This window comes from Melanotaenia boesemani, chromosome 21, assembly GCF_017639745.1.
Source record: "Melanotaenia boesemani isolate fMelBoe1 chromosome 21, fMelBoe1.pri, whole genome shotgun sequence".
In the NCBI taxonomy this organism is placed as follows: Eukaryota; Metazoa; Chordata; class Actinopteri; order Atheriniformes; family Melanotaeniidae; genus Melanotaenia; species Melanotaenia boesemani.
The window spans coordinates 11,176,779-11,201,915 of NC_055702.1; the positions used below are offsets into that span (position 1 = coordinate 11,176,779).

Consider the following 25,137-nt stretch of genomic DNA (forward strand, 5'->3'; position numbering starts at 1 on the left):
AAATTTCTAAAACTTGAGTTTTTATTCAAGGTCACATGGTCCACTACCTGAAGAGCAAATGTCCAGTAAAGATAAAGTTATTTACATTTAGATATATAGAGAGAATCACACATTCACATTTTCAAGTAGTTCTTTTTAAATTAAAGTAATTTATGCTCCTCTATGAATCCCAATAGTATTTCTTTCTTCTTGTCATTAAAAACCTCCACTGCTCTTTTCACCACATGCTCCACATCGACGTCCTCTCCTTGAATGAAAGGTGCTTCCTGAAGGAACTGTGTCCGCAGGTTTTGGAGAAATGTTCCTTTAGAATCATTCAGCTGAGCAGCCAAAGACTTCATGTGTTTAGGGGGGAGTTGGTTTTCTAAAATTTGAGCAGACCATTATCATCAGCATTATGCATTAAGTGAAATCATTATAGATAAAGCTAACAACCAACCTCTGGCTGTCTTCATGGCATGAGATATCAGGCGTCGACAGGCCTGGTCAGCCTGGTGGACCACACTGGTTGCACATTTCAGACGATCAGCTTCCTGCAACATTTATAAAACTAAATCACATAAATAGTTTACTTCAGTAGCTGCATGTTAAAATTCCATGACCATGTGTCACAGAACTGAGCAACAGTGACACACCTTTTGTTCAGTGTTGTCTTGAGCTAGGCTCAGTGGGTTACTCAGAGCAGAAGAGATCAACTCCATCACTCTCTGGCTGAGGATAATCCACACAGGAAGAGAAACAGACAAAAAAAAATACTGATTTATGCACCCAAACTTCACTAATTAATGTTAATAAATGTTCCTCAACTTTCTTACATATCACATTTGGAAATATTGTCAGTAGATTTGAGACAGATGCTCTGCATCTCCCATGAGTTCTTCTGTGGATTAGGAGACTCCAAACGCTTTACCATCTCCAATATCACCTCACTGGGAATGGGTTGTGGCCTGCTTTGGTTTCGGCTGATGCAGGACTCCAGATCACACTCAAGATATACCTGGCAAAAACCCAGTGAATCTGCAAAGACATTTAATGACTTTCATTACCTATTTTAACACAAATAATAACATATGATGAAGACAAGTATTCTTACACTTTCTTGAAAGTTGGAATACTTCATATCTCATGCTGGAATAGTAGAAGTTGTCATCCAGCAGGAAGAGAAGTGGTGCCTCCACAGACTTCAAACCTTCTGGCTGTAGCAGAGCTCGAGTGCATCGTTCCCATGCTGCTCTGTTGATCAGCAAGCTGCTTGGAAACTCTGCTAACATTTCAGGCCTTTCCAAAAACCCTTCAATGCACTGCAACACAGCGTGTCTGTGGGCCTTCCATTCGGTGTGCTACAAAAGAAAATTAGTTTTTGAAAACATCAGCACACCAATGGACTTTTGAGGAGAATTTAAATATATACTGAAAAAAGTATATATATATATATATATATATATATATATATATATATATATATATATATATATATATGTGTGTGTGTATTTATTTATTTATTAAGGGCAATGTTCACTACAATCACACTCCGGTGTACTATTAAATAAGTGCAGATCTTATGATCTTTTAGTGACTAACCACATCTGACCAATTTAATTCCAAGTACAAATTCATTGAAATCTACTATTCACCCTGTCTTGCAATTTGACACCATCCTCCAATACTCTAGATCGAAAGGCATCCTCAGGAATCAGGTCGTCATAAGGCACCACAGTTGCTCTCCATCCATGCTCTGTGACAGAAGTGAGGATCCTGCAGGCCAAAGTGGACTTTCCAGCAGCAGGCAGCCCACAGAGGACGCACAAACACACCGGAGGTCTGCCGACTCTCTCGGACTCACGTACTGCCATGAACTACCAGACAGTCGCTTTAAAATTTGGATTCTACATAGTTTTTAACTGTGCTTTCACAGCTGCGGTAGTCATTGTGCAACTTCCGTGTTACATTCAAGACGTTAGCGTATTATGTATTTCCGTTGAAAATCCTTTCAAAATAAAACTCCAAAAGGGAGACGTCAGTCAAACAAATAGACCTTAATTACATAGTTTAGGCTTTGATGACTGTTCAAATAGAGACGGTAGTATAAGAACAGTCATTAAATGCATTGTTCAATTGACCACAGATTAACTCAACAGAAGTAAATCTGTTTAAAATAAAACCCCAAAAGTATTATTTTTTCTTTCACTGACAAAAAAGACGTCATATATTGTACTAATTTTTTTTTGTCAATATTCTAAAGTGGTCTGAGTAGAAATAAAATGAAATGCATTTATTTAAAAACGCATACATCTCTGTATAGATCTGGAAATGTCTTTAAGAAAATATCAGCTTAGAAAAAAGCAATTCATGAAATTAAAAACCACAAGCGCTGGATTATGAATGCCCATACACATGAATGGTGGCAAATGCCCATTATTCTTCTGAAAGAGAGCAGTGGTATACCTGCAAATATCTGGGCTGCAACTTTGACTGAGCCGTTCAAAGAACAGTTGATTTTTCATAAGACCCATAGGATTATGTAAACAACTCATTGAAACAGAACAAATGCACTTTAAGAAGTATTTTTTCTTTTCACTATGTATGTGTCTAGCTGTAGCCTACACAATATTCCTCTTCTGACATTATAAACTGAAGTCGAGAGAAAAATGTAAAGACAATAAAACTTGTACACAACAAAACTACTACGATAACAATAAGTACACTTTTATTACATATTTTTCATAACAATGTAACAATAAAAGTTGAAATTAATAAGTTTAAAATTCTTTGGGAAAAAAATATAGCATAAAATACAAAATTTTAATCCCTTTTTTAATAGTTCATATGCATAATTGCCAAGTCATTAGCAAGGACCAAATAAAATGTACACATACTCATAAATAAAACTTGACAAGCCAGTTCTACCACCAAATACTTCAGTACACCTTGAGGTGCTGGCACGTAACAGAGGGTGTTTAGTAACTTCATCAGTTTGTTTTTTTCAAATACACAGCTGTGTTGTAGTAAATTTCATACATTCACAATATAGTTAAGAAAATGCTGTATAAAAAGAAACTCAAGCTGGTATCTCTTTCCCAGGGATTGGCCTGGGCACTCCTGGGCCCTGCACAGGAGCAGGTGGAAGTGAAGGAGCAATATTTGTTTCTAAATTCCAATAGTCTAGTTCTCCATATCTGAAACTGAGAGGATGTATAAATTCAGTTAAAAGCTGTTACATAGGTTTGGTTGTACAGTGAAAAGGTTTGTCTATGTGAGAGGGAAAGATTGATTTAGTGAGATAGATGAATGAATGAAATGAATGAATGAGTGAATGAATGAAGTTCATACCCAGATATTGGAGCTGCGGTAGCTGATGGATCAGGCTAGATTATGAGGGGAAAACATAAAAACAAAAAACCAACACAGAACAATCAGGCACATGATAAAGATATACTGTAAAGTACACACACACTAAATTTTTCTGATTTACATTTTTCCTTTCTGGTGACTGAGAAAAAAAAACCCCCCAAAAAACATGACTTCACAGATCAAAAGATGCCCTCAACTTCCTTTACCCCTGCAATAAATACATATTTACCTTATGAGGTGGAGGTTGTGCTGTGGCACCAGTTTGAACATTGGTGCTGGCAGCATTTGTATTTACATTTCTGGCATTACGTGATCTGACAAGATAGGCGAAAAGATAACATGAGGACAAGACCATTTTTTTTCCATCAGCATATCAAAGCAACTTTTAAATTAAATATCAAAAATATTTTAGAAGTTATCAAATGTTTACTTAGGGCCTCGTTTTAGGCAGATGTCCAAGGAATCCCTCTTAAAGATGTAGAGGAGCACCAGAATGAGAAGGCCAAGAAGAGGAACCACCAAAAGGAAGAAGATCAACAGGCCATTCCTAAGGGAGTAATCTGAGGCATCGAGGGTTTGACATTAATAATTTATATATATTGTTGACTCGAGGTAATATGAAGCCCTGATGCAGTTACCTTAAGCCACACTACATTGTTTTTGATAACCATGTATCTTAAAAAAACAAAACTATTTAATTTCTAACTGTCAGGCTCTCATAATAAACAAATAAGCATACAGCCTTAGATGAGCAGCAGAGTTTGATGGCATAAACTGACAGTTTAAACTTACCTATCTCAGCCGGACCACTGTCAATACTGCCACCTCTTCCTGATTTGTCACAGTAGGGTGGAGCCCAACCATTTTCACAGTGGCAGTGGCCTTGATTATTACATACCTGAAAGAAGCATAGCAAAATTGTGCTTACTGGTACTTTTCATAAAGTAAACAACATTTCAGGAAGTAAAAACAATTTCACCATCTTTATTTACCCCTCGACCATTGCAGGTAGTTGTGGCATGACAGTCCAAGTTGGGCAGCAGAGCAGAAGCATTCACACACTGAAAGTCCAAACAGGTCTAAAGGAGATGACATAACTTTTAGATGACAAATGAGTCACCCATTCCATTTTCATTTCTCTGTACATCTCCCTGTGGCATAAACACTCCTTAAAATAGTTTCTATCTGAAATAATAGACTTACCTTTCCTTTATCACAAGGGCTGCCAGGATTAACGTAAGCAGGATCGAGGACATCTGTGCCCAGGTTGAAGTCTGCATTAACACAAGTAGACCCTTCAACTACCTGGATACTGACGTGGGCACCAGGAGGGGGATTATTCACGTCCACGTTAGTGCACTGCACCTTTCCACACATTGCATTTCTGAAACAGTCAGTTTCCAGTTATTCTGAGTTAGCTGATGGAAATGAAGTTCTAATCTAAAAGCTGCATCAACTCATTGATTTTAAACATTAAAAAGTTTTCTCTAGACCCCCAATGAAATTAAAATAAGAAAAACTTATCACAGCGGCATACTGCAATGTTTTAGTAGGTTTATAAGGAAATAATCAGGGAATTAATCAGTAATTAATGAATAATACTCATCAGTGAATCTTAAAGTAATTACTTTTTACAGTTGTCCTAGTCCAGTTTTACAGACGGGGAAAAACCTTCATGTTTAATCATCCTCAACAAGTGGATTCACTGTTGATGTCGCTTGCAGTGAAGTTTTAAATATTTAAATATTCATGAAAATTCATATTCGTGTCAATGAACTTCTATCCTAAATCCTACCATAAAAGGTACCATGATTATTTATGCACATTCTTCCAATGAATTACACACTTTATGAATTTATATCTGAGCTAAACTGTGACATCCATGAGCAAAAACCAGAGCACATACGCCACAGTGCACTTGATGTAGTCGCCGCCGCTGGTGATTCCACAGTTTCCAAACAAGTTTCCTTTCGTATTTGCATTTTGAAAACAAATATCTGCTGCCTTTACTGCAGAATCTGTCCAAGAGAAAAATGATACGCAATATAGAATATTAAAGAACAAAGAAATAAAACATCTTGATAGGTGTTTACTTCATCTTCGTAGATCTTTAGTAGATATATTGTAGAGGTATTCTGAGGTCTATTATTCATAGAGCAATACTTATTAGTTTCACCTTAAGTTCACAAATCTTTTTATCATGTATGAATGAACATACCTCGTGCAAATAGATGTCGGCACTGGAAATCATATGTCTGGCAGTGGCCTTCATAGCAGTATGCAGTATTGTTTTGACAGGGCAGTCCATCCATTATGTAGAAGTCACTGGGACAAAATTCAGTTTTGCCATTACAATATTCAGGAAGATCACAAGAGCCAACAGATGGTCTGCATGGTGTTCCAGCAACACTGATCTAAAACGAAAGACATCAAACATCATGTCCATTACAGAATATTTTCCATTGTACAATGTACTGCCTTGATTCAGTGCAGGCATGTAGCTGAAGTTCTACACATTGCATACTTGACACTTGTCACAGCAGTATCCCTGAGCACAAGAGGACCCACGGGTAAATTTACAGGTAGCAGCATCACAGCATTCATTCTTGCATTCCTGTATAACAAAAAGAGGAAACATGGTTATAACCACACTTAAAAAAAAAAAAAAAAAAACTTAATTCAACTCTACCTGCATACGCTAACTGAAAACTCCATGAAACATAACAATTTAACTTTTAAACTTTTAATTTGTGGTGAAGTTCATCCTGACTAATAAAGGTTGCAATTCTTGAAGCTCATTTGGAAGTTTAAATCGACTTTTTTTGTTATGTTTGACTCAAGTGTATGGCATGCATGAGTCTATCGGACAGTACTCCACCTCTGGTGTGCCGCAGTCACACTGCTCTCCTTCGTCCACGCGGCCGTTCCCACATTCAGCAGTACCAATCACATCTGATGAAGATGGCGGATTTCGCAGACACACACCTCCTCCACGGGTTATCAGGTTCTCGAAGTCTTGTGCACTGCACTGGCTGAACATGGTAGAACCCCTACAGAATAATGACTTATAAACGGTTAATGGACATTATCATTTTGGTGGTTCTGGCTGATGGAATAAGTGGAGAGTTTTCTAAAAACTGATACTAATTCCCCTGTTATTCCACAATCATGCATCCATACAAATAAATAAAGTCTATATATATATATAAAAAAAAAGAATTAAAGCAGAAATCCATCATTTGTGGAGAATATTTTACCCAGCACTTGATGACATGATGCAACTTTTTCCATCACAGCTGCAACGGTTATCGTCATGAGTCATACCCAGGTTATGGCCCATCTCATGGGCCACCACAGTGGAGATATAAGCCAAACTGTTGTCGCTGTACTGCAAAAACACAGTCAATACTTTAAATTTTAATACCCAAATATTATATCTTGACTTTGATTTCTTGTATTACATGTAATATTATGCAAAAAAAAAAATTTGAGTTAAAAATAAAATCTTATTACATGTTAAGTCGGAACAGAAGAGACAAGGAACTAATAAATCTTTCAAACACGCTTCGGTTGGGCATAGAGTATCTATAAAGTTTCATAAAATTACATAGAACATACTTTACTGATGGTATAAGGAGTTTAACAACTTCAGTTACATTATTTAATGGATTTTTCTGAGCATGAGTTTTGTAATTTGCAGCAATTTAGGAACATAAATTAATTTGTTTTTAATCCATATTCCAGGCATGCATGTCATCCCTTAGGAAACACAATAATTCATGTAGTAAATAATGAACCATTTTTTTTCTCTTCATTTTATAATTTCTTTTTGTGACTGGAATTTCCTGCTGGGGATGAATAAAGTCTTGTCATGGAGCCTTACAAGAAGGTTTTCCAGTCTAACATGATTGACTAGTGTTACCAGAACCTCTGGCAATGAGCTACACTTATTGAACCGCCCATAAATTATGCAAACAGTTTCCATGTAAAGGCTCCTACTCCCAAAGCAGCGTGGTGTTAAGAGGTTAAAACAGAGTTGAACTAACCACGTTGATTCCTCCAGAAGACGCTACTGAGCAGACTGTACCCACGAAGGCCATGCCTAGTACACTTCCATATGCCTGGGGCCGACCACTGGCAAACAAGTCACAAAATTGTTTTTACTTTTCAGACTCTTTAAGGCTTGTATCAAGCAACTTCAGGAAGACAAACAATCTACATTACTTACACAATGAGCTGACCAATGTCATGTCTGATTTTTGGTAAGAGAGTCGTCTTCCTCCACTTAACAAAACTCTCCAACACCTCTCCTGCACTGCCGTCCACACTGAAAGGATTACTATCCTTAAAAATCTCCAGACCAACCAGCACAACACGGATATTTAGCTTCTTGTAATACTAGAACAGAAGAGAAAATGATGAAGCATAGTACAGCAAAGGTATACTCAAGTGTATTTTGGTTGCATTACAGATTATTATAATGGATATCACAGCTTGGATGTAACAATACAATTAGAATAAAGCATTTTTTCTTTTGCAAAAAACACATCTCTCACCCCATCCAATAGATTAGCCATTTCCACCATCTCGTCTCGTACTGCAGTATCATTTTTTTTCTTGAAATTATACTGTTGACAAGAGTGTTTTATTATTTTTTTTATTTATATATATATTCTACAATATATAATTTACTGTAAGATTCATAATCTGATCTTTTTGTACAAAGACAGTTGTTTTTTAAATAAACATTTCAAACTTCATTGAACTCTTTTTCATGGCAAACCTGGCCAAGATTGCAGCCTAATAATAACACAATATGAAGGACCATTTAACTTAAAACATTTCATTGAATAAAACAGATTCCAACTGCCTCTACTTGTACAACTTGCATGCATCACCTAGTTTCTTATGAACAGAGATAAGCTGGAGGTTTATCTACAATCCTTTAGACTTTACAAGGACAATGTCAAGCCAACTAAACTAAAAGGAACTAAACTAAACTAAACTAAAAAGACTGCATTCATGATAAAACACAGAGAAGCAAATCACACAAGCTCTTTAAACTGGAAGAACCTGCCGGCATGTGCATTTATCATTGTATAACACCCAGTCACAGACCACTTCAACATGTCTAGTCATTTATAACAGAACAAAAACAGACTTATTTTCAAGATAAATGAAAACATTTTACTTTGAGATTCTTTAGTGGATCAATTGAATCAGGCTGAAAGATTAAATTGTTGAAATATAGTCTAAAGAAGCAAACCAATGCAAAGGAAATCAATGATGTTGACACATGAAAATTCAAAAACAAATACCCACCCTGAGATTGTCGACAACCAGTACCAATTCCACATAGCTGGTTTGAGGTAAATTGCGTTTCCTCTGTTAAAACAACAAATTTGAAAAAAAAAAGAGAAAGCAGTCAGAATAGCATCCACTGTCTATATGAAACCCTGTTTAGCTGCATAAGTTAAATGAACACATTAAGCATCTTTACCCTCAGCAGAGCAGTCAGTGACTGGCCTGGCTCAAAGTTTTCATGGCGTGGCATTGATGCATCTGCACCAATGACCCCGCAGGTCACCGGCTCTGACTGAATGTCCTTCAGGAGGTACAGAAGGTGCTCATTAGTGGTGGACTGTGGTACAGGCTCAAGTCCAAATGTCTCATTTTCAAGGAAGATCACACCTCTGTAGAAAAGCAGTGCACAGCAGATTCACCGATTTAAAATGCTTTTATTCTATGCCATTGTACAACTTGCTGAGCAATAGAGGGGGATTTTGTAATGTATGGCTAATAAGAAGCTCTGAACTTAACACCCATCTTCTTAAAACCTCTTAAAACCTTAATTAAAAACTAAAGCCCTGATTTAGTACTTCTATTTATTACCTGAAGGAGGAATTACAGTCCATCACTACTCCATACAAGTGATTTAAACAAGAGAATTTCAAACCTGAGGCCAGAGCATGTGCTAAGCGCCACCACTGAATGCTCATATCCATCTACCTCTCCATGGTAATAGCAATTCACCTGAGAGCAGGAGGGCAAAAATATGTTTAAGGTTGGATTTTTAATATTCATCCAATTCAGCAATTTTTAGCTTACATGTGGTCGTGGATGTGATGAGTTGTATTTTCCAGTGACATCGCGGGAATACTGAACAAAATTTGGATGCAAGAAGTTTCTGTAAATAAGTGGAAAAACAAATTATATCTCTAAGAGCATGCAAGACTTTATAATACATTTTATAATGCTGTCAGTGCCACACAGCTGTGTGAGTACCTGTTCTTTTTAAGATGCAGGAAGTGGCTTCTGTTGTTAATGTTCAGTGCATATGATAATGTCTCATCGCCATAGTTCTAAATGTGGTAAAAAAAAGAGATAATAAATAAATAAAATAATGAAATCAATTAATACAATCTCAAGTACCAACCTCTTTTGACTGTTGCTGTCTATTGATGCCCCTTGTCCACCTGTGAATCACCTGGGGTTTTACAATGGAGTACTTGGGCAGCTTTGATGTAAACTCAATAAAATTATCTGTGGAAAAATGTGAACACAAATAGACTATAAATGCTGAGAAGTTATGTTTTAGTTAAATAATGCCACCACCTCCCAAGAAAAGCGCACACAAACACTCAAAACTCTACAAAACCAAACGCAAATCATCATTAGCGTAGTCAAAAAGTTCCTTTACGGCTCCATCGACAATTAAAACCATGTAACCGAAACCTCACCTTTGTTTTCAGTCCCAGAAATACAGGAGAGCGCAAATACCGTGAATAATAAGTATTTTCTGATCATCATTCTCGTTAAAATGTCTTGATCATATGAGCCTTACGGAATGTCGGCTACGAAGCTTTTCTGCTTCTTTCTGCTGGTCAGGTGAGTGATGGGAGTGGCTCAGGTGTGCTACCTTTGGAAAAGCGCACAATGAAATGGTGTAATGAAATACACTAATAGGTTTTGGACATTCTATGACTCTTGTTTTTGGAACTGAAATATATAAATTCTGTTTTTATCACCAGTGTTTCCAGAAAAGCTGTTTTTATTCTCCATCTGTTCATGTTCAATAAACGGCTAAGTGGCTTGTTCAGTGACATCACGGGACAAAATTTGGATGCAAGAAGTCACTGTAAAAAAAGTGGAAAACAAACTATATCTAAGCAACTTTACGAAAAGATAAGGTGTATGGTCTTAAATCGTATATTTACAAAAAGGCATTACTGGCGTACCGTTGGATTGGAAGTATCGCGTTATTTTATTAACAATGACGTCACATGCACGGAAGCGTCTCTGTTTTGCCGTCAATCACCGGTGAACTTTAGCATCGCCGCAGTACCGGTGGAAAATCGGTTCATTTCAACAACAACAAAAGGCTAACAAATGCTGCTGTAGTGGTCTTTTAATCCTTTTCTGAATTAAAGCTGCCACTGTATGCCTTATCGGCTTGAATACCTTACACTGTTTCAACTTATGGTTCGCATTAGAACGTTTTTACCTCCCGTTGTAGTATAAAGCTAGTTAGCATTTGAGCTAACTAATAAGCGATGGGCGAATGAGTTGTGGGAATCTCTAAGCCTGTATTTCGGCATTATCCATAATCAGGGTCTTGCTACTTTGACTCGTAATAATGTCTTCAAATAAGAGTTTGACTTAAATAGCCATGTATGGCTTCATGCTATTTTGTAAGATTTGCTTTCCTGGTGAAACCATTGCCAGTGAATCACGGCTGGATAAAATCAAAGAACACTATATTAGTGTCTGCTCAAACTGTTTTGTGAGTGCACAATGATTGTTTTAACATCAATCTATTGTTCTTTTAATGTTCAATGTGCATGTCTGTTCTGTATCATTTGGACAAATCTCCTGATATTTGGTTCTTTTGCAGAATGACTGCATTGACAGAGTTTCAACCATCAACAAAGAGAAAAAGGGTTGAAACCAATATTCCAACGTTATCGTCTCATAAAGGTAAATTGGTATGATAATTATATTCTTGTAAATTGTATGAAAATAAATTTGTAAAGCATTTTTGCTTTTTGTCTTGCAGGCCAATCTTTATGTAGTTGCAACATTGTTAAGGAAAGTGTTGATCAAGAAACAAAGATGGATATACGGCCAAAGGCTGGAGCAAGTGGTTTGCTCCGTGTTAAAATGAAAGCTACCCGCCAAAGAACTGGCCCAAAGCAGCAACACAACTTAAGAAATTGTCTTAGTCTTGACAGATGGTTGGTTAAGCCCTCAAAAGGCCCAAGCAAAGCTCAGTGCCAAGGCCAAGATGATGTAGAAATGACTGATGACAGTGGATTTCAAAGCACCTCAGCTGAGTCTTTGGATTGCAGAAATGCTGAAAAATCTTATGTCTCTGAAACAGATGAAGAAACCCAATCCTTAACACCACAAAGCTTGGATCAACCCTGTCCTGTTTCACCAGCTTCCAAGGATTTTGAAGGGAGTGGGCTTATACAGGCACTCTCTCACGTTGAAGATGGATTACAAACGCAAGAAACTGAGACATGTTCAGACAGTTCAAAGAGTTCTGCAAAGCAGATAATTAAAATAACAGACTTCTTTTCAGGGACATCATCACAGAATTCACCTGTGATGAGGGATAAGCCTGACAAGTCTATAGAAGAACAAGATGCAGACAAGGAAAGACCATGTGCTGATGTGAAATGGTTGGGGACGCCAATCGGTGAACTAAACAGAATGCCAGAGTGTGGTAGGGCTCTTCCACCAATGAAGGATATACCAGGCCAGCACACTGTGATGATAAGGGTTTGAGCAGTTATTTATTTCTTTTAACTTCTCTTTTTTTCTTTTAAATTATAGCTTAGTTGTTTAAAAAATTCTTCCAATCATGATTTTATAGTTTTTTAAATTAATTTTCAACAACAATATTAAGTATGGCTTATCAAATCATAATTTCGATAATCTTATAAATGGTTTCTTTGTTTATTGGGTTTATTTAATTGTTTAATTTGAGTGAAGACTTAAATTGTAATTCACTAAACTAATTCTACAGATAAATAATATTTAAACATTTTAATGTTAACATAATGACCCATCATATATATTTTTTTGTCATTTGTGAATCCAGAAAATTTAGCTTAAGAATCAACATTCTGACTGTGGTGCTGAGTTTCTGTCTGATGTCTAAATGTTTTACTATTTGCACATGAGAACTGCTTGTGCTAATGCAGTTTTTTTTGGCCTTGTATTAACAGACAGACCTTCTACAGAATGGTAAAAATCCTGTCCCATACCCAACTAAGTTGAAGGACAGCTGGGATGATGTCCATGTCAAGATGCCCTGCTCAAGTAATAACTTGTTTCCTGTGAAAGATGAGGTAAGATGTTAAATTAAAAGTTTAAAAGATCTGGCATTTTAAGTACAAAAACATTAGAGGCATGAACTGTGTTATTAACATACATTGATGACTTGTTTAAAGAGGTCCCTAATCACATTTAATTCATGAAATTGCATGCCAGATTTTCAGTATTTGCTTTGCAACTGTCGCATTGTAGGTTGCATCTGACTGAAGGCGCATGGTGTCCATTGCTGCTTGTCTCCTACTTAGACATGGATTCTTGTTTGAATGAAAATCTCTTCCTTGTTTTAACAAAGCAATTAGTCTATAAAATTATCAAAGAACACAAGGTTTTTTTTTTCCTTTTTGAAAATGTCTTTATTTTAACATGGCACTGCAGTTAGAACTGAGCGACATGTTGCAACCAAACACTGTCTTCTACAAAGAAAATTTAAAAAAGACAGCCGCAAATAGCGCTTATTTATTCAGTCTTGCAGCAGCTACACCATATATATATTTTTTCTTCTAAAGCAGTTGCGCAATATGGGAACAACTTTTTATTGTTCTACATTTCATATTTAAGTTTACCTGAACATGCTCTGCAGAGACCTAACACACTATTTTCTTCCACAGGAAACACAAGAACTGCAGAATAAGAGCCGATGGGAGCTGATCAAAGAAACTTTAAACAAGAAGTTAACAAGTGCGCTTGAGATGAAGGCAAGTGATTTCATGTCTTTATCCTCACAAAGTCTAATGTTTCCCCTTCAGAAATACAGTAGAAGATGTATAAAAGTACTCTGTCTTGATCTATGATTTTGTCTGACAGAATGTTTCCCTTCCACAATTTTTCTGGTTAATAAATTCTCAGATAAAAGTATAATTGTCAGACTGTAGCTGCTGTTACCAGACTTTGTCACAAGATGGCAGCATGCATCCAGAAACCTGAAAGGCACTGGGCATCAGTATTAGTTCAAATTTTTTTTGTTTTAAACACATTTATAGATTAGTTGTGAAATAAAATGTTTCATGTTGATATTGCTTTACACTTTTATTTATTTGTTTTATTACAGGAAGCAGTGTTGACATATAATGCTTCACATGCCAAGAAATGGGACTTCAGAGCATTTCATTTGTATTGTACTAAGGTAAGTTATATTTGTCATTTTAACTGATTACTTTATTGAATCCCAATGATCCCACATGTAAAGTTTCTTGTTAAAAATATACACATACATGACTGAGTTGATATTAGAATGTAGGTGTGTAAGTACAGATGAGCATAAAATGATGAAGATGGCAATAGATTAACTGTAGACTGAAGAAACACTTAGTATCTGGTTATGACACTTAATAACCAAACAAAAGATGTTATGAAATATTGCTTGTGGTTTTTATCAGTTTTGTCTTCAAAATGATAGTATAGTTAGGTTTCATAAGTTCACAGCACCAACAAAGAATCTTCACAGCTATGCTGCTATTTTCTTGTTTTCTCTGTTTTAACACATAGTCGAGCACTCAGTGTGTTTGTGTTGACATGAACATTGGTTCAGAGTGAAAACAGTCACTAAATGTAAAGAATGGTCCAACTCCATGCAACATTGATATCAAGAAAGGTTTGAAGAGTTCAAGTGCTGGGAAAGTTAATTAATTTATTGTGATCAATAAAAACCAAAAATAACATAATAATCTCCACCACAGAGGTTGTGTTACTAGTGCAATTGGTTTTTCAGGAATAAAGACAGAAAAATATTACGTTGCTTATCATTACTATTTATATTAACAACTTCAATTGAAAAACTACCAGGAAAATGACATTATATTTCACGGAGTTGAAGTTCAGTTTTTCACTTTTGCAAAGATTAATACTGACATGGTTGGTTTTTTTTAAATCCTTTCTTTCATTTAAATGTTCACAGCCTTTGTGGAGAAACTCAGTCTCAGACTGCTCTTGTTGTACAATTGTTTGCTTAAGTTGTGACTTAATCTCGGATAACAATATAGTGTAATTCTATAGGGACCACCTAGATTTCCATGCTATTATAGATGCATGACAAAGTGGTTAAATACATATTTTGAAAGGGCTTGGTTTGGATTGGTATCCTTAAAATATATGTTGATTTTGCAATATTACATGAATAAAATAGTTATCTTTCTATAGACAACTATTTAAGTTTTTATTATATTTTACTGTTCTTTAAACCTAAGGGCAAAATAAGCTTAAGGTAAATCATAGGGCCCAGTGCATTCTTGGTTCATTTGTTAGAGCTCAGATTCGTCAGCGTCTTCACCAGTTTGGTTGCCATCCATCATCTCTTAATGTGCTTTACGTCATCCTGTGTAGACATTCGGGCAGGACCGAGTGTCTGAACCATTAAAGGAGCAGGAATATTCCATTTTGAGAAATAGCTGTGTTGTGAAATGAGTGATACAAACAATTACTTAGCCTGTAAACTGGACATGTAATAGGCTTCATTTTCCTTATGGTAAGAAAGCAGTCACGTATCCCTCTCTACATGGTGTTATAAAAACTGATGGGTAGCATGTTTAAAAATACTCACATAAAAAAGTGCAGGCACAGCTTTTGTCAAGAATGTCAGTATGTCATGTGTTTGCCATTTTACAGAAGAATAGTAATTGATTTCACAATGCTTGGAAATGTTGCAGCCTTTAAAAGGTAAAGTGGGAGTTTAGAAATAATTTAATCTTTAAATAAAAGGTCACATTTACTTGTCAGAAATTCAAATAGCTGACATTATATCATGGGAAATGCCTTAATCCAGTATTATAGTGTTAAATTATCTCACATGTCATAAATGAGGTTATAAGGGAATTCTATTAGGCAGCACCTACACACGGTTAGAGGCTTTAGCCACAGGGTAAGTGTTGTTGTTGGAGATGGTTTGGGAATCTGAGAATATTACTGGAAAGGTTTAAAAAAAATCATAACTGCAATATATGAAATATAAAAATAGAGTAAGATTGGCAAGGGTTTATTAAACTGTTTTATTGATTAAAGAAAAGCTGGGATATTAAAATAACTTAATTATTCTTTGAGCGTTGCAACACACATTGTATTTTACTAAAATCTGTAAAAAGAAAAATTAAATGTCATCTTGAATTGTTGCAGGTTAAATGTCTCTGGTAGTGTTATGCTCTTTGTTATTACAGGGGATGTTTATTTCTTTTGTCCCTTATAGAAAATGAAAAAAATATAAATGGTAGATATCTACTTTCTTGTGTTCTAAGTTAAATGAAAAAAGGTGAATAGTGCAAATAGTCCCATTTTTCACTGTGCTACTTCTCTCCAGCTCCTGTAGCAGAACGGTTTTGAATGTCAGAGAGGAGTAAACATGAATGGCATGGAGTGACAGGCCAGGCACCTTAATTGAATATTCATTTAAGCACATATTCCTTATGAATAACCAAATAGCTGTTGATGGACAGCATCAGTTTGTTCATTTTTCTTTAGGCTGCACAGACAGTCCTGTTTTTACAGTTATGAGCACAAAAGTGTTTTATTTGACCATGGTCACACGTTCACTGACTTACTCAAGCGGACTGTTATCTTGCTCAGACTCATGGGAATTTGAAAGAAATGTTAGATCTTGTTTTAAACCTGTATAGGAGCTTTATTCTTTATTCCAATTCCCATTTGCTGAAAGACGGCAGCTGCTCATCATGGGGACCACTGTTCTGATTTCTTTCTGCTCACATTTTCACACCTTGTTTTATTGCTTTTTGAGACCAGTGTGATGTACAGACCCATCCCAAGTCATACAGACAGTTAGCTCAGCTGATTTGATGCACTTCCCTCTGCTGATTTAAAGAGCTTGCCTTATACTACCTCAGCTATATATGCTGTTCCTCCTTGTCAACTGGTTTAATTTATTACGCCTATAGAAGCAGTTTATGATGTCAGCCAGGTCATTACTTATGATAGTGTTTAGACAGGCTTCCTTTGCCACAATATAAATGTCCTGGGCTAAATCACCAGTCGAGGCTCTGTGTCCTGAGCATCCACTGTCCTTTTTATTTCAAGCACTTGGCTATTTGCATCTCTTCCAGAAAGGCTGTTTAACCAGTTGGCATGGTTGTGCAACCTTGATGAAATTGCTCTGTGATTGATCATTCTGACATTTTGTAGCTACTATGAGGGTAAATGTGACTTGTATATAATGGCTTTTGACTGTAACAGTGCTGTCATGGATGGTGGGTTTGTTATTTGGTTTTTGTGTTATTATTAATTAACAATTCAGCTGAATATATATCTGGATAATAGAAAGCCCTATTGTGTCATTTTTATAGGTCATCGGTCTTCATCGCCTATTTTATGTTGTCATACACAATTTTTTTTTTAGATTCAGTAAGCTTTAAATTATCTGTACTGCTAATATTTCAGCAGTATTTTGCTTTGTAAGATTATACATTGTACATTGTTTGAACATATTGGATCAAAAGTGGTAAATTTTATATTTCTGTCTTAAACTAATCAGTCCAGAAGGCAAATAATTCCACAGCTGAGTTTTGGGGTAAAACAAAAAAACATTAACAGATCTCTTGCTCTCTCCAAGGTTTTGGAGTCTGATGCTGCTGAACATCTGTTTGACTCCCTGCTGCCAGACATGGTGCAATTAGCACTGAGAGCATCTGAGCTTTGCACCAAGGTAACCCTAATAAGCAACCACCTGACACAAACTGGTCTGTGTGGTGAATCATTGCAGCAGGATGATCCCAAAGGTTTCGACATGACAAATAATTCTGATAATAGTGCTGAGGTCAAGGCTCGCAGCTGTTGATGGTCATTTGTCCAAGTTTCTGGTTGTTTGGCATGTAGATGGTGGATATCAGTGTGTGTTTGCAGCCAGTAAAAATGCTCATTAAAAAGGTTTCCATGTATCAATCTGTCAAGGCAGCTAGTCATAAAACTTTGATTTTACATTTATTTTTAATTTTATTCCTAGTTTTATTTATTTAACACTCAGTGTGGCCTCCATATGTACAAACATATCCAAAGAAGTTGTGATAGGACATTACTCAATGTCAGACAGTGTGTTTAGTTGTAATCAAAGGGTTTTATTCTGTCCCTCTACAAATAAACTAGAAAAGCAGTTTTCACGCAAAAACTTTAAAATTAATTTGGTCTACGACTCACCTAGCTTGTGTTTTTTGTCCTGTACTTTAATTTAAATGTTACAAACCTTTTTTTTTTTTTTTTTTTTTTTATAAACTTATAATCTATATTATGATTATATGCACAAGCTTGAATTGAGCTGTAATATAATTACAATGGCTGATTAAAGTCGCACCGAGTGCTTCCACATTTTTCTGTGCAGGATGCCTCTGTTTGTTTGGTAGATTGATAAAGCAGCTTGAGCCTTTTTAATTGTACTCATGTTTTTCCTTTAGCCAATACCCCTCCTGAAAAGAGGCATGAACCACTCCATTACCTTGTCTCAGGAGCAGGTGGCATGTCTGCTTGCCAACGCCTTTTTCTGCACCTTCCCTCGACGCACCTCCAGAAAGACAGAGTACATTAACTACCCAGACATCAACTTTTTCAGGTAATGTGTGTGGATGTGATATTTCTGACTCATCATGCATAAAGTTAAATATTCTGGTTGTAAATGATGCTGCAATGGCAACAAGCTCATCTTCATGAGGGGGCACTACTGTAAAATGCTTGATTTCAATCGATTATGCTTACCTATGGCTGAATAATAAAGGATACAACATTATAGTCTGTCAGGGTTTAGTTTTCAGTTCGTCAGAATCAGATGTTTCAGTTGATTTGTAAAGTCATCATGTTATTTATCAAATAACTTACTACTCAGTGATATGATTCGTATTCAGCACAGATGCATAATTGCCCTTGAAAAATTACAAATTATGCACAAAATTAAACATAAAAACATTTTAATTTTTTAAATAGTTGTGATTTGACTCCTGCCTTTTTCTGAACACAATTTCTCTGTGTTTTATTGTAGTAATTGGTAGTTTTCTCTAGATTTATAAATATCCTTCTAATATTTTAGTAGAGGAATTGCATTTGACAAACCATTTGTTAGTTTCTTCATCCATTCAAATGGATTATCGGACAGGATGGTGCATTGTAATAATCTGTGTGGCGATCTCTGCTCAGTCATGTCCCTTGTATCTATTGGCATCACTCTGTAATTACCTAAATGGAAAAGTATATTAGGTTAACATTGACTGAGATGGCTGCTTTTGATATTAGATAAAACCACTGCTTGTTTTGCAAAAGACTTTCAATGAATTCAGTCACAATAAAATTGAATTCACATTAACGTTTTGTGATGATTTAAAAGGAAGCAGGTATTATCTTTTTCTCTTTCTGCCTTCCCTTACAATTCGCTAAGTCACCAATTTGTCACTAACCAGATATTAAGTCCTTGGGATTATTTTTATTCTCCTTTTTTTACCACCAGCATTGGCTCTCTAATTCTAGTTTTCCATACTGAATTTAACCACTTATGTTCCTGCTTTTTTAGTTAATGATACTGAAACCCACATGTTTTACCAGGTGTAGTTACCCATACTTTTTTTTCATTAACATTTTAGTATACAGTTATATCATAGCTTGGTAATTGTGTATTAATTCTTATTCCCCAAAGACCATATTGCATTTTGTCACGCCTGCTCTCACTAGAGGCCAACTTATGTCAAAGACATTTTCCCTGAGGGCTACAAGGGGCATGATTGGTTCTAGGGGGCCACTCTGACAAAAAAGAGAAATGAACACTCGAGTTGGCTTCAATGAATGAGTTTCTCAGCCCTAAAGGGCTCTCACTGCACCAAGCTTTTGTCATCATTTCATTTCCTTCTCATGAAATTTCTCCCTTTTTATTGTGGCATGTCAGGCAGGCCATTGGGTTCTTTAGAGAGAGATGGTGGGCTTAATGTTTAAAGTGCATTCAGACCTATCCAGTGTACCTCACTCCCAACAGCTGTATATATGAGCATGTGTGTTACACCCGTTTACCTCCTGAGGACACTGTTGCTTAAAAGGGACACGGGGCTTCTTAATGTATCACCAAACAGGGATTCCTGTTTCCCTCTCTCTTCCTTTTGTGTGTGAGTGCTGTGAAATGGCAGGAGTGTCGCCCTGTGATGGCCAGCCTGGGGCAACTTCGTTGTCGTAACGGCGAAGAAGCTCCTACATAATCTGAAAAGGAAGCTGAGGGAGATGTACTAATTCATGTCAAAAGTTAAAGCATGACTAAACTCACGTGGCTAAAATGGAGGTCATGTGTCTCTACAACTCTAGTTATGTACTGGGGAGAAATTTTTGCTGGTCGTGGCTTTTGTTTGTTGAGTTGGTGGTGGGCTGGGATGTCATGTTAAACCTACTTGTTTTAAAAATAAGCTCATGAAGGGAACATAATTTGTCATATTGTATATCAAGAATGGATAACTGAAACCCATCACTTCTTTGCCCTCAGGTTGTTTGAAGGCTCCTCTTCAATGAAGATTGAAAAGCTGAAAACCCTGATGTGCTATTTTCAAAGTGTCACTGAGCAAAGTAGGTGGTAGGATTTCACAGTAATGTAATAGTGCCATAATATTCTGTAAAAAACAAACACAAAAAAACATAGAAGAGTTAGTTTGGCTTTAATCTGTTTGTCTTACAGTGCCAACTGGACTTGTAACATTCACCCGAAAAAGGCTGGATAAACAACCCAGTTGGATGAGGTGTAGTATTTTTATTATCATACTAAAAGAATGAGTGTGTATTAAATCTACCTGGCTGTTGGGAGGAAAACAATATTTGTGTTTCAGTTCTCAGACTCTGCTCACAAAGCTACACATTACATGCGAAGGGACCATTGAGGATGATGGTTATGGAATGCTTCAGGTAAGACAAAGAAGGCTTCTGGGATGCTAATTTTAGAGAGACAGCTTGGTTGTGTAATTTTTAGGGGCTAGAATTTGTAGAAACTTTTAGATTTTTGCTTAAAGGAGGTGTACGTGTACCAGACTGTCTGTCCCCTCTGTTCTAGTCAGTCACTGTGCCACCTCTTTTTGGAGTCTTCCACCCAGAATGCTTACTTCTGCTGAAAAGGCCTTTGAGGGAGCTTGTGAGACGTCAAAGGGAGTGTGCGCTGGGACTGGGGTCGAGGCCTCTGGGCCTCCTCTGCTCTCTGTGTTGGGCTTGCTTCCTGTGCACTGTCAGAATGGCCCGCTCTGGCTTTCACCTTTTGTTTGCCTCCACTTGCCACAAACTGACAGTTGATGTGCACACATGACCAGCTCCAGGGCACGCTGTAGCTCCGATTGATGGATGCTCTGCTGGGGTGGGGGTGGGGGTGACAGCTTGTCAGAGTAGACTTTAGAGGCTGGCTTGTTGTCCCAGCGTTGAGTGACCAGTTTGGGGAGATTTGCTCTCAGAATGCTCACCCTTTTGTAGCATCTCTTTGAGGTTGTGGTAGGGTTGGACTAAGCTGACTACAGGCCAATGAGCAACAACTGTCAGTACTGAAAATTCAAGATTTTGTGTTCCACTCTGCTGCTGTCACATTAAAATGATCAGTCGTCTGTCTGAGCTGAAACATGTTTTTTTTCCTTATAAACCATAAATAGATTAAAGTTAAAATGAAAATCAGTTTAGCAGTGTGCCATGCGTTTAGAAAGATGTTTTCTTTGGACTGTAGAAATTTTCTCCTTTCCTTTGATATTTGCTACTGGCAGTTGCACACTTAAGTGCTGCCCCCAGAGAGAGCTCAGAGCTCATTTTTGGCATGGTGGACAGATCTGTCTGAGTAATGCCAGCACCTCAGGCCACCATCCAAACCATCAGCTTGTCATAGATTCTGTCACAAATGAAGTAAAAAGGGCAGACAGGTGTATTCCTCTTGTCCAGGCTTTGATGGTCTGAACAAAATGTTACTTTTTCTTTTTTCTTTCTTTTTACGGGTATGTCACTGAAAATCCTCTAAAGGCATGGATAATAATTATTCCTTTCTCATCAAACGTCTGTCTCATTTTGAAGGTGGATTTTGCCAACAAGTTTGTGGGAGGAGGGGTCACCAGTTCTGGCCTCGTTCAAGAGGAAATCCGTTTCCTAGTTAACCCCGAGCTAATTGTTTCTCGTCTCTTCACTGAAGTATTGGATCATAATGAATGTCTCATTATAACAGGTCAGTGAAAACAAACTTTCACCCCATGTTAAATAATTATTTCATGACAGGATACTGATCAATAATTCACAGTGTCGTCATTTGCTCCAGATCAAATCCATAATGCCCTAGGTTAACTCCTCTTAAACTTGTGCTATCATTTTAGTGCCTCTATAGTCAATCAATGGCATGGGGTACACTTTAAACAGCTTCAATTTACCCCATTCTAACTCAGCAAAATGCTAAAGGATCCCTTTTGCAATGTTTTCTCTATCTGTCCTTGTCACATGTTTACTTTTGATTGGCTGTAAATGGTAGAGTTTGCTGATGGAGACCAAGTTACCCTGATTGCTCTGTTGGGTCTTTCTGTTGAGTAATTCTCACTGACTATACTTCACAATTGAATGTTTACAGCAGACACAGCTGTGAGAGCCCAGTGTAGACCCAGTAATAACAGCTAGACTGAAGGGGTCCCTGCAGGGGGCTGATGGCACCTCTGTTTTTCCACCTTTTTTTTCCCCCCTGTCTTGTCTGAACTTTTGTGGCTGTTTGATTGGATTTGATGAAAAGGTTAGACAGCCAGTGTAATACAGTAATAGCTAGTCAAAACAAAACAAACAAATCCAGTTTTCATCCTGCAAAAATTAGTCATATCAATGTGTGAATTTTACAGATGTGGTGTTAGAAAATGATCACTTATCATGGGTGACCCAGGAAGTCTCATAAAGGTTTATGTCATGTTTTTTTAACTCATTGTGTTGGTTTTTGGGGGTTTTTAAATTTTCAACTCTCACCTCTTTGGTCTGCATGGTTCAGGCAGTGGTCTTCCAATAGACAGTAATTCTTCTATATAATTGGTTTATTTTATGCTTTACACACAAACCTTCAAAAATGTATATCCTCCCATTATACATATTAAAAAAATGCAAACATTACAAGAAAAATGGATAAAAGCAGTAAGATTACAGATGTTATCTTTCAAAAGCCAGTCATACTGCAGCTTCCCGTTTTGGCAGAGTCACCTTCAGACTTTGTGTCGGCCATCTCTCCCATGCCTCCACTTAGACCACTTAACTTTATTACTTGGGCTTAGAATTAATTATAGCTGGAAGACCTGCCCAAGACCTGCTTCACTAATGGACTTTTCCATTCCATCATCTTTATTAAACCCGCCCTGTATCCCTTGTACCCTGTTGTAAAAGTCCAAGCCATAGCTGCATTGTGGCAATGTGGTAAATCATATTCCTCTGTGAGAGGTCTTGGCATACAGTATGGATTCTAATGGACCTTACCTCTCGGCTGAAATTTGTGAAAGTGGCCAACATAATTGAATTTTCCTTGATTGCTAGATATCTGGCTGCCATTGTGGAGGTCAGAAGTATAAATAGTATCAAGAAGAAGTCACATGATTCCCTGATGGCAGTACTGACCAAAAAAATATGCATGATGTAAGCAGGACAGCATGGCACGAGGAGTTTATATTCTTCACTGGGTTTGTTGGACAACAGGGTCCAGTAAATCAGTGGTAACCTTGTACTATGACTACTGTTTTCTATTTGGAGCCATTCTTCTCTTTATTCTTATGGTATTATTTCTCTAATCCATATATTAGAGGAATGTATTTTAGTGTTTTATTATTTTTTATTGTTTTCTGTTGCTCAGTTACACACCTTAACGATATGAAATACATAATATACACACTTCATTAGACCTGCTTTGCCTTGAAGAAGCAACGACATATGTTTTTGACCTTTCAGTATCTCGTCCACCACAAACGTGAGACTCTTTTATTTCATGTATTTACACATGAATGCTGCAACCTTCAGGACATTGTGAGTTATACCTGCAGATTTTTATTGTTTATTTAGAAATGATTCTAACAACCAGACAGGTCTTTCCTCAACCAGGATTTGGGTTGCATATAAATCAAAGCATAATTCATTGTGTTCCTGAAACACGTTCCTTTCAAATGCAAAAATGGTAGATGCTAGAGTTTGCTGTTTTTGGAAAACCAATAAATGTCAGGTTTTCACAGGCAACCGCCTCTTTTTATCTCTAATACTTATTCTGACATAGGAGTGTTGGACAATCGCAACATAAAACCACATTTTAACACATTTTGACACATAAATGATTAACTCGGATTTCAAAGAGTTAATGGGACTTGTGGTTCTCAGCAGTAATTTTTCTCTTGTCAGGAGGCAGCTGCTAGTATTTCACTCGATCCCAGCAGACAGATAGCTGCTGGCGAAACCCGCTGACGAGAGTTTCTTAATACATTTTTCTTTTGTTTGTATTATTTAAATTCATGTTTCTGTTATTTTTTGTTATTAAAGATATAGTTTGGATAAATAATTCTGAAGTATTTTCCATCTCCTAAGTCTACGTTATTTACTAATACAGTTTGGTGATGTCCTTGCTTGTTTATGTTGACCCTTCAGTGCCAACAAGTGCCACTCAGTTGTGCATCTTAAATATTCTGTTTTGATTACGTTTAACAGCTATTATAATTTCCTCACTGCTGCTTGCTTGACAGTTAAGTTTAATTGATTTTATTGTCTGTTAGGCACTCAGCAGTACAGTAAATACACCGGATATTCTCATTCCTACAAGTGGGGAGGCAGCTACCAGGACACAACTCCAAGGTATTTATTGCATCTTCAAGCTTTGTAGCTTGAAGTCACTTATTTCTCCTGTAGGACTCCACAACCTCCCACTCAGTGCATTCATAAACTGAAAACATAATGTGATCTGCCCAATTTTAGATAAATGTAATAAACATTAATGACAAGCATGCTGTCTGCTGGACGTTAGCATGTTTGCATGTCATTTTAAACATACTTGTTGATATTTCCATTCAGTGCTAATGATTTCAGTACAAATAGTATTTTAATAATTTTGCCTGGCTATAGTTGTGGGGATGGAAACTGCAGCTTGACCTCCATATTTGGCTAAAAGCATTTTTTTCTATTAATTTTCTTTTCAGTGATGGCTGGCAGAGACGATGCACTGAGATTGTGGCCATTGATGCGCTACAGTTCAGGAACTTTCTTGAACAGTTTCACCCAGAAAGAATCAACCGAGAACTTAACAAGGTTATTTATTTATTACTTTCACTACTAATTTGCCTACTGGTAGTCTTTATTAATTTTTGTCCTTTTGTCTCTCTCCTACCTTCCTGTAATTGATATTAGTTTAAATGAAAATAAGAAAGAACAAAAACAAACATCGTCATATGACTAACATAAAGTGAATGTCCAGGGCTCCAGAATGCGACCAAATGGTCACATTTTGCGACTAAAATGTGAGACAGTGCGAGTGAATTTTTCATC

At 36.9% G+C, this 25,137-nt stretch overlaps 3 protein-coding genes across 4 annotated transcripts in view; 1 reads left to right on the forward strand and 2 right to left on the reverse strand.

Moving 5' to 3' along the window:
* The window catches only part of LOC121632075 (poly(ADP-ribose) glycohydrolase), a 34,178-nt gene that overhangs the window by 3,437 nt on the left and 5,604 nt on the right, over positions 1–25,137 (forward strand). Inside the window, exons 1-14 of one of the 2 annotated variants that reach the window (XM_041973246.1) lie at positions 10,628–11,134; positions 11,246–11,328; positions 11,408–12,135; positions 12,585–12,707; positions 13,302–13,388; positions 13,742–13,816; positions 17,243–17,335; positions 18,078–18,232; positions 20,132–20,211; positions 20,321–20,381; positions 20,469–20,544; positions 21,679–21,826; positions 24,372–24,450; positions 24,792–24,900. In XM_041973246.1, coding sequence (XP_041829180.1) covers positions 11,025–11,134; positions 11,246–11,328; positions 11,408–12,135; positions 12,585–12,707; positions 13,302–13,388; positions 13,742–13,816; positions 17,243–17,335; positions 18,078–18,232; positions 20,132–20,211; positions 20,321–20,381; positions 20,469–20,544; positions 21,679–21,826; positions 24,372–24,450; positions 24,792–24,900 — 2,007 coding nt within the window. In that variant the 5' untranslated portion in view covers positions 10,628–11,024. Of the gene's footprint in view, positions 1–10,627; positions 11,135–11,245; positions 11,329–11,407; positions 12,136–12,584; positions 12,708–13,301; positions 13,389–13,741; positions 13,817–17,242; positions 17,336–18,077; positions 18,233–20,131; positions 20,212–20,320; positions 20,382–20,468; positions 20,545–21,678; positions 21,827–24,371; positions 24,451–24,791; positions 24,901–25,137 lie in introns of those variants that run through there. The other variant, XM_041973247.1, reaches the window with a different exon arrangement.
* LOC121632078 (L-seryl-tRNA(Sec) kinase) lies at positions 10–1,940 on the reverse strand. The gene is made up of 6 exons (XM_041973250.1): positions 1,635–1,940; positions 1,094–1,340; positions 816–1,017; positions 636–711; positions 440–533; positions 10–364 (listed from the first exon to the last, which is right to left on the reverse strand). The coding sequence occupies exons 1-6, from the start codon at positions 1,851–1,853 to the stop codon at positions 141–143; spliced, it is 1,062 nt and encodes a 353-aa protein (XP_041829184.1). The 5' UTR covers positions 1,854–1,940; the 3' UTR covers positions 10–140.
* zgc:174164 (uncharacterized protein LOC570656 homolog) lies at positions 2,693–10,259 on the reverse strand. Its single transcript, XM_041973245.1, has 22 exons — positions 10,092–10,259; positions 9,788–9,894; positions 9,637–9,713; positions 9,460–9,538; positions 9,308–9,384; positions 8,852–9,044; positions 8,674–8,736; positions 7,908–7,979; positions 7,580–7,749; positions 7,398–7,485; positions 6,609–6,739; positions 6,230–6,401; positions 5,876–5,965; positions 5,570–5,765; positions 5,258–5,369; positions 4,555–4,735; positions 4,344–4,430; positions 4,144–4,249; positions 3,782–3,911; positions 3,581–3,665; positions 3,331–3,365; positions 2,693–3,182 (listed from the first exon to the last, which is right to left on the reverse strand). The coding sequence occupies exons 1-22, from the start codon at positions 10,159–10,161 to the stop codon at positions 3,059–3,061; spliced, it is 2,445 nt and encodes an 814-aa protein (XP_041829179.1). The 5' UTR covers positions 10,162–10,259; the 3' UTR covers positions 2,693–3,058.

Bases quoted from the DNA above. Each gene is read 5' to 3' on its own strand.
- LOC121632078 (XM_041973250.1), bottom strand. From the start codon at position 1,853: ATGGCAGTACGTGAGTCCGAGAGAGTCGGCAGACCTCCGGTGTGTTTG. The intron at 712-815 runs GTAAGAAAGTTG...GATTATCCTCAG, and splicing joins AATATTTCCAAATGTGATAT to CCAGAGAGTGATGGAGTTGA. The intron at 534-635 runs GTGTGTCACTGT...TAAATGTTGCAG, and splicing joins AAGACAACACTGAACAAAAG to GAAGCTGATCGTCTGAAATG.
- zgc:174164 (XM_041973245.1), bottom strand. From the start codon at position 10,161: ATGATGATCAGAAAATACTTATTATTCACGGTATTTGCGCTCTCCTGT. The intron at 8,737-8,851 runs GTAAAGATGCTT...TTGTTTTAACAG, and splicing joins CACTGACTGCTCTGCTGAGG to AGGAAACGCAATTTACCTCA. The intron at 7,486-7,579 runs GTAAGTAATGTA...CTTGTTTGCCAG, and splicing joins GACATTGGTCAGCTCATTGT to TGGTCGGCCCCAGGCATATG.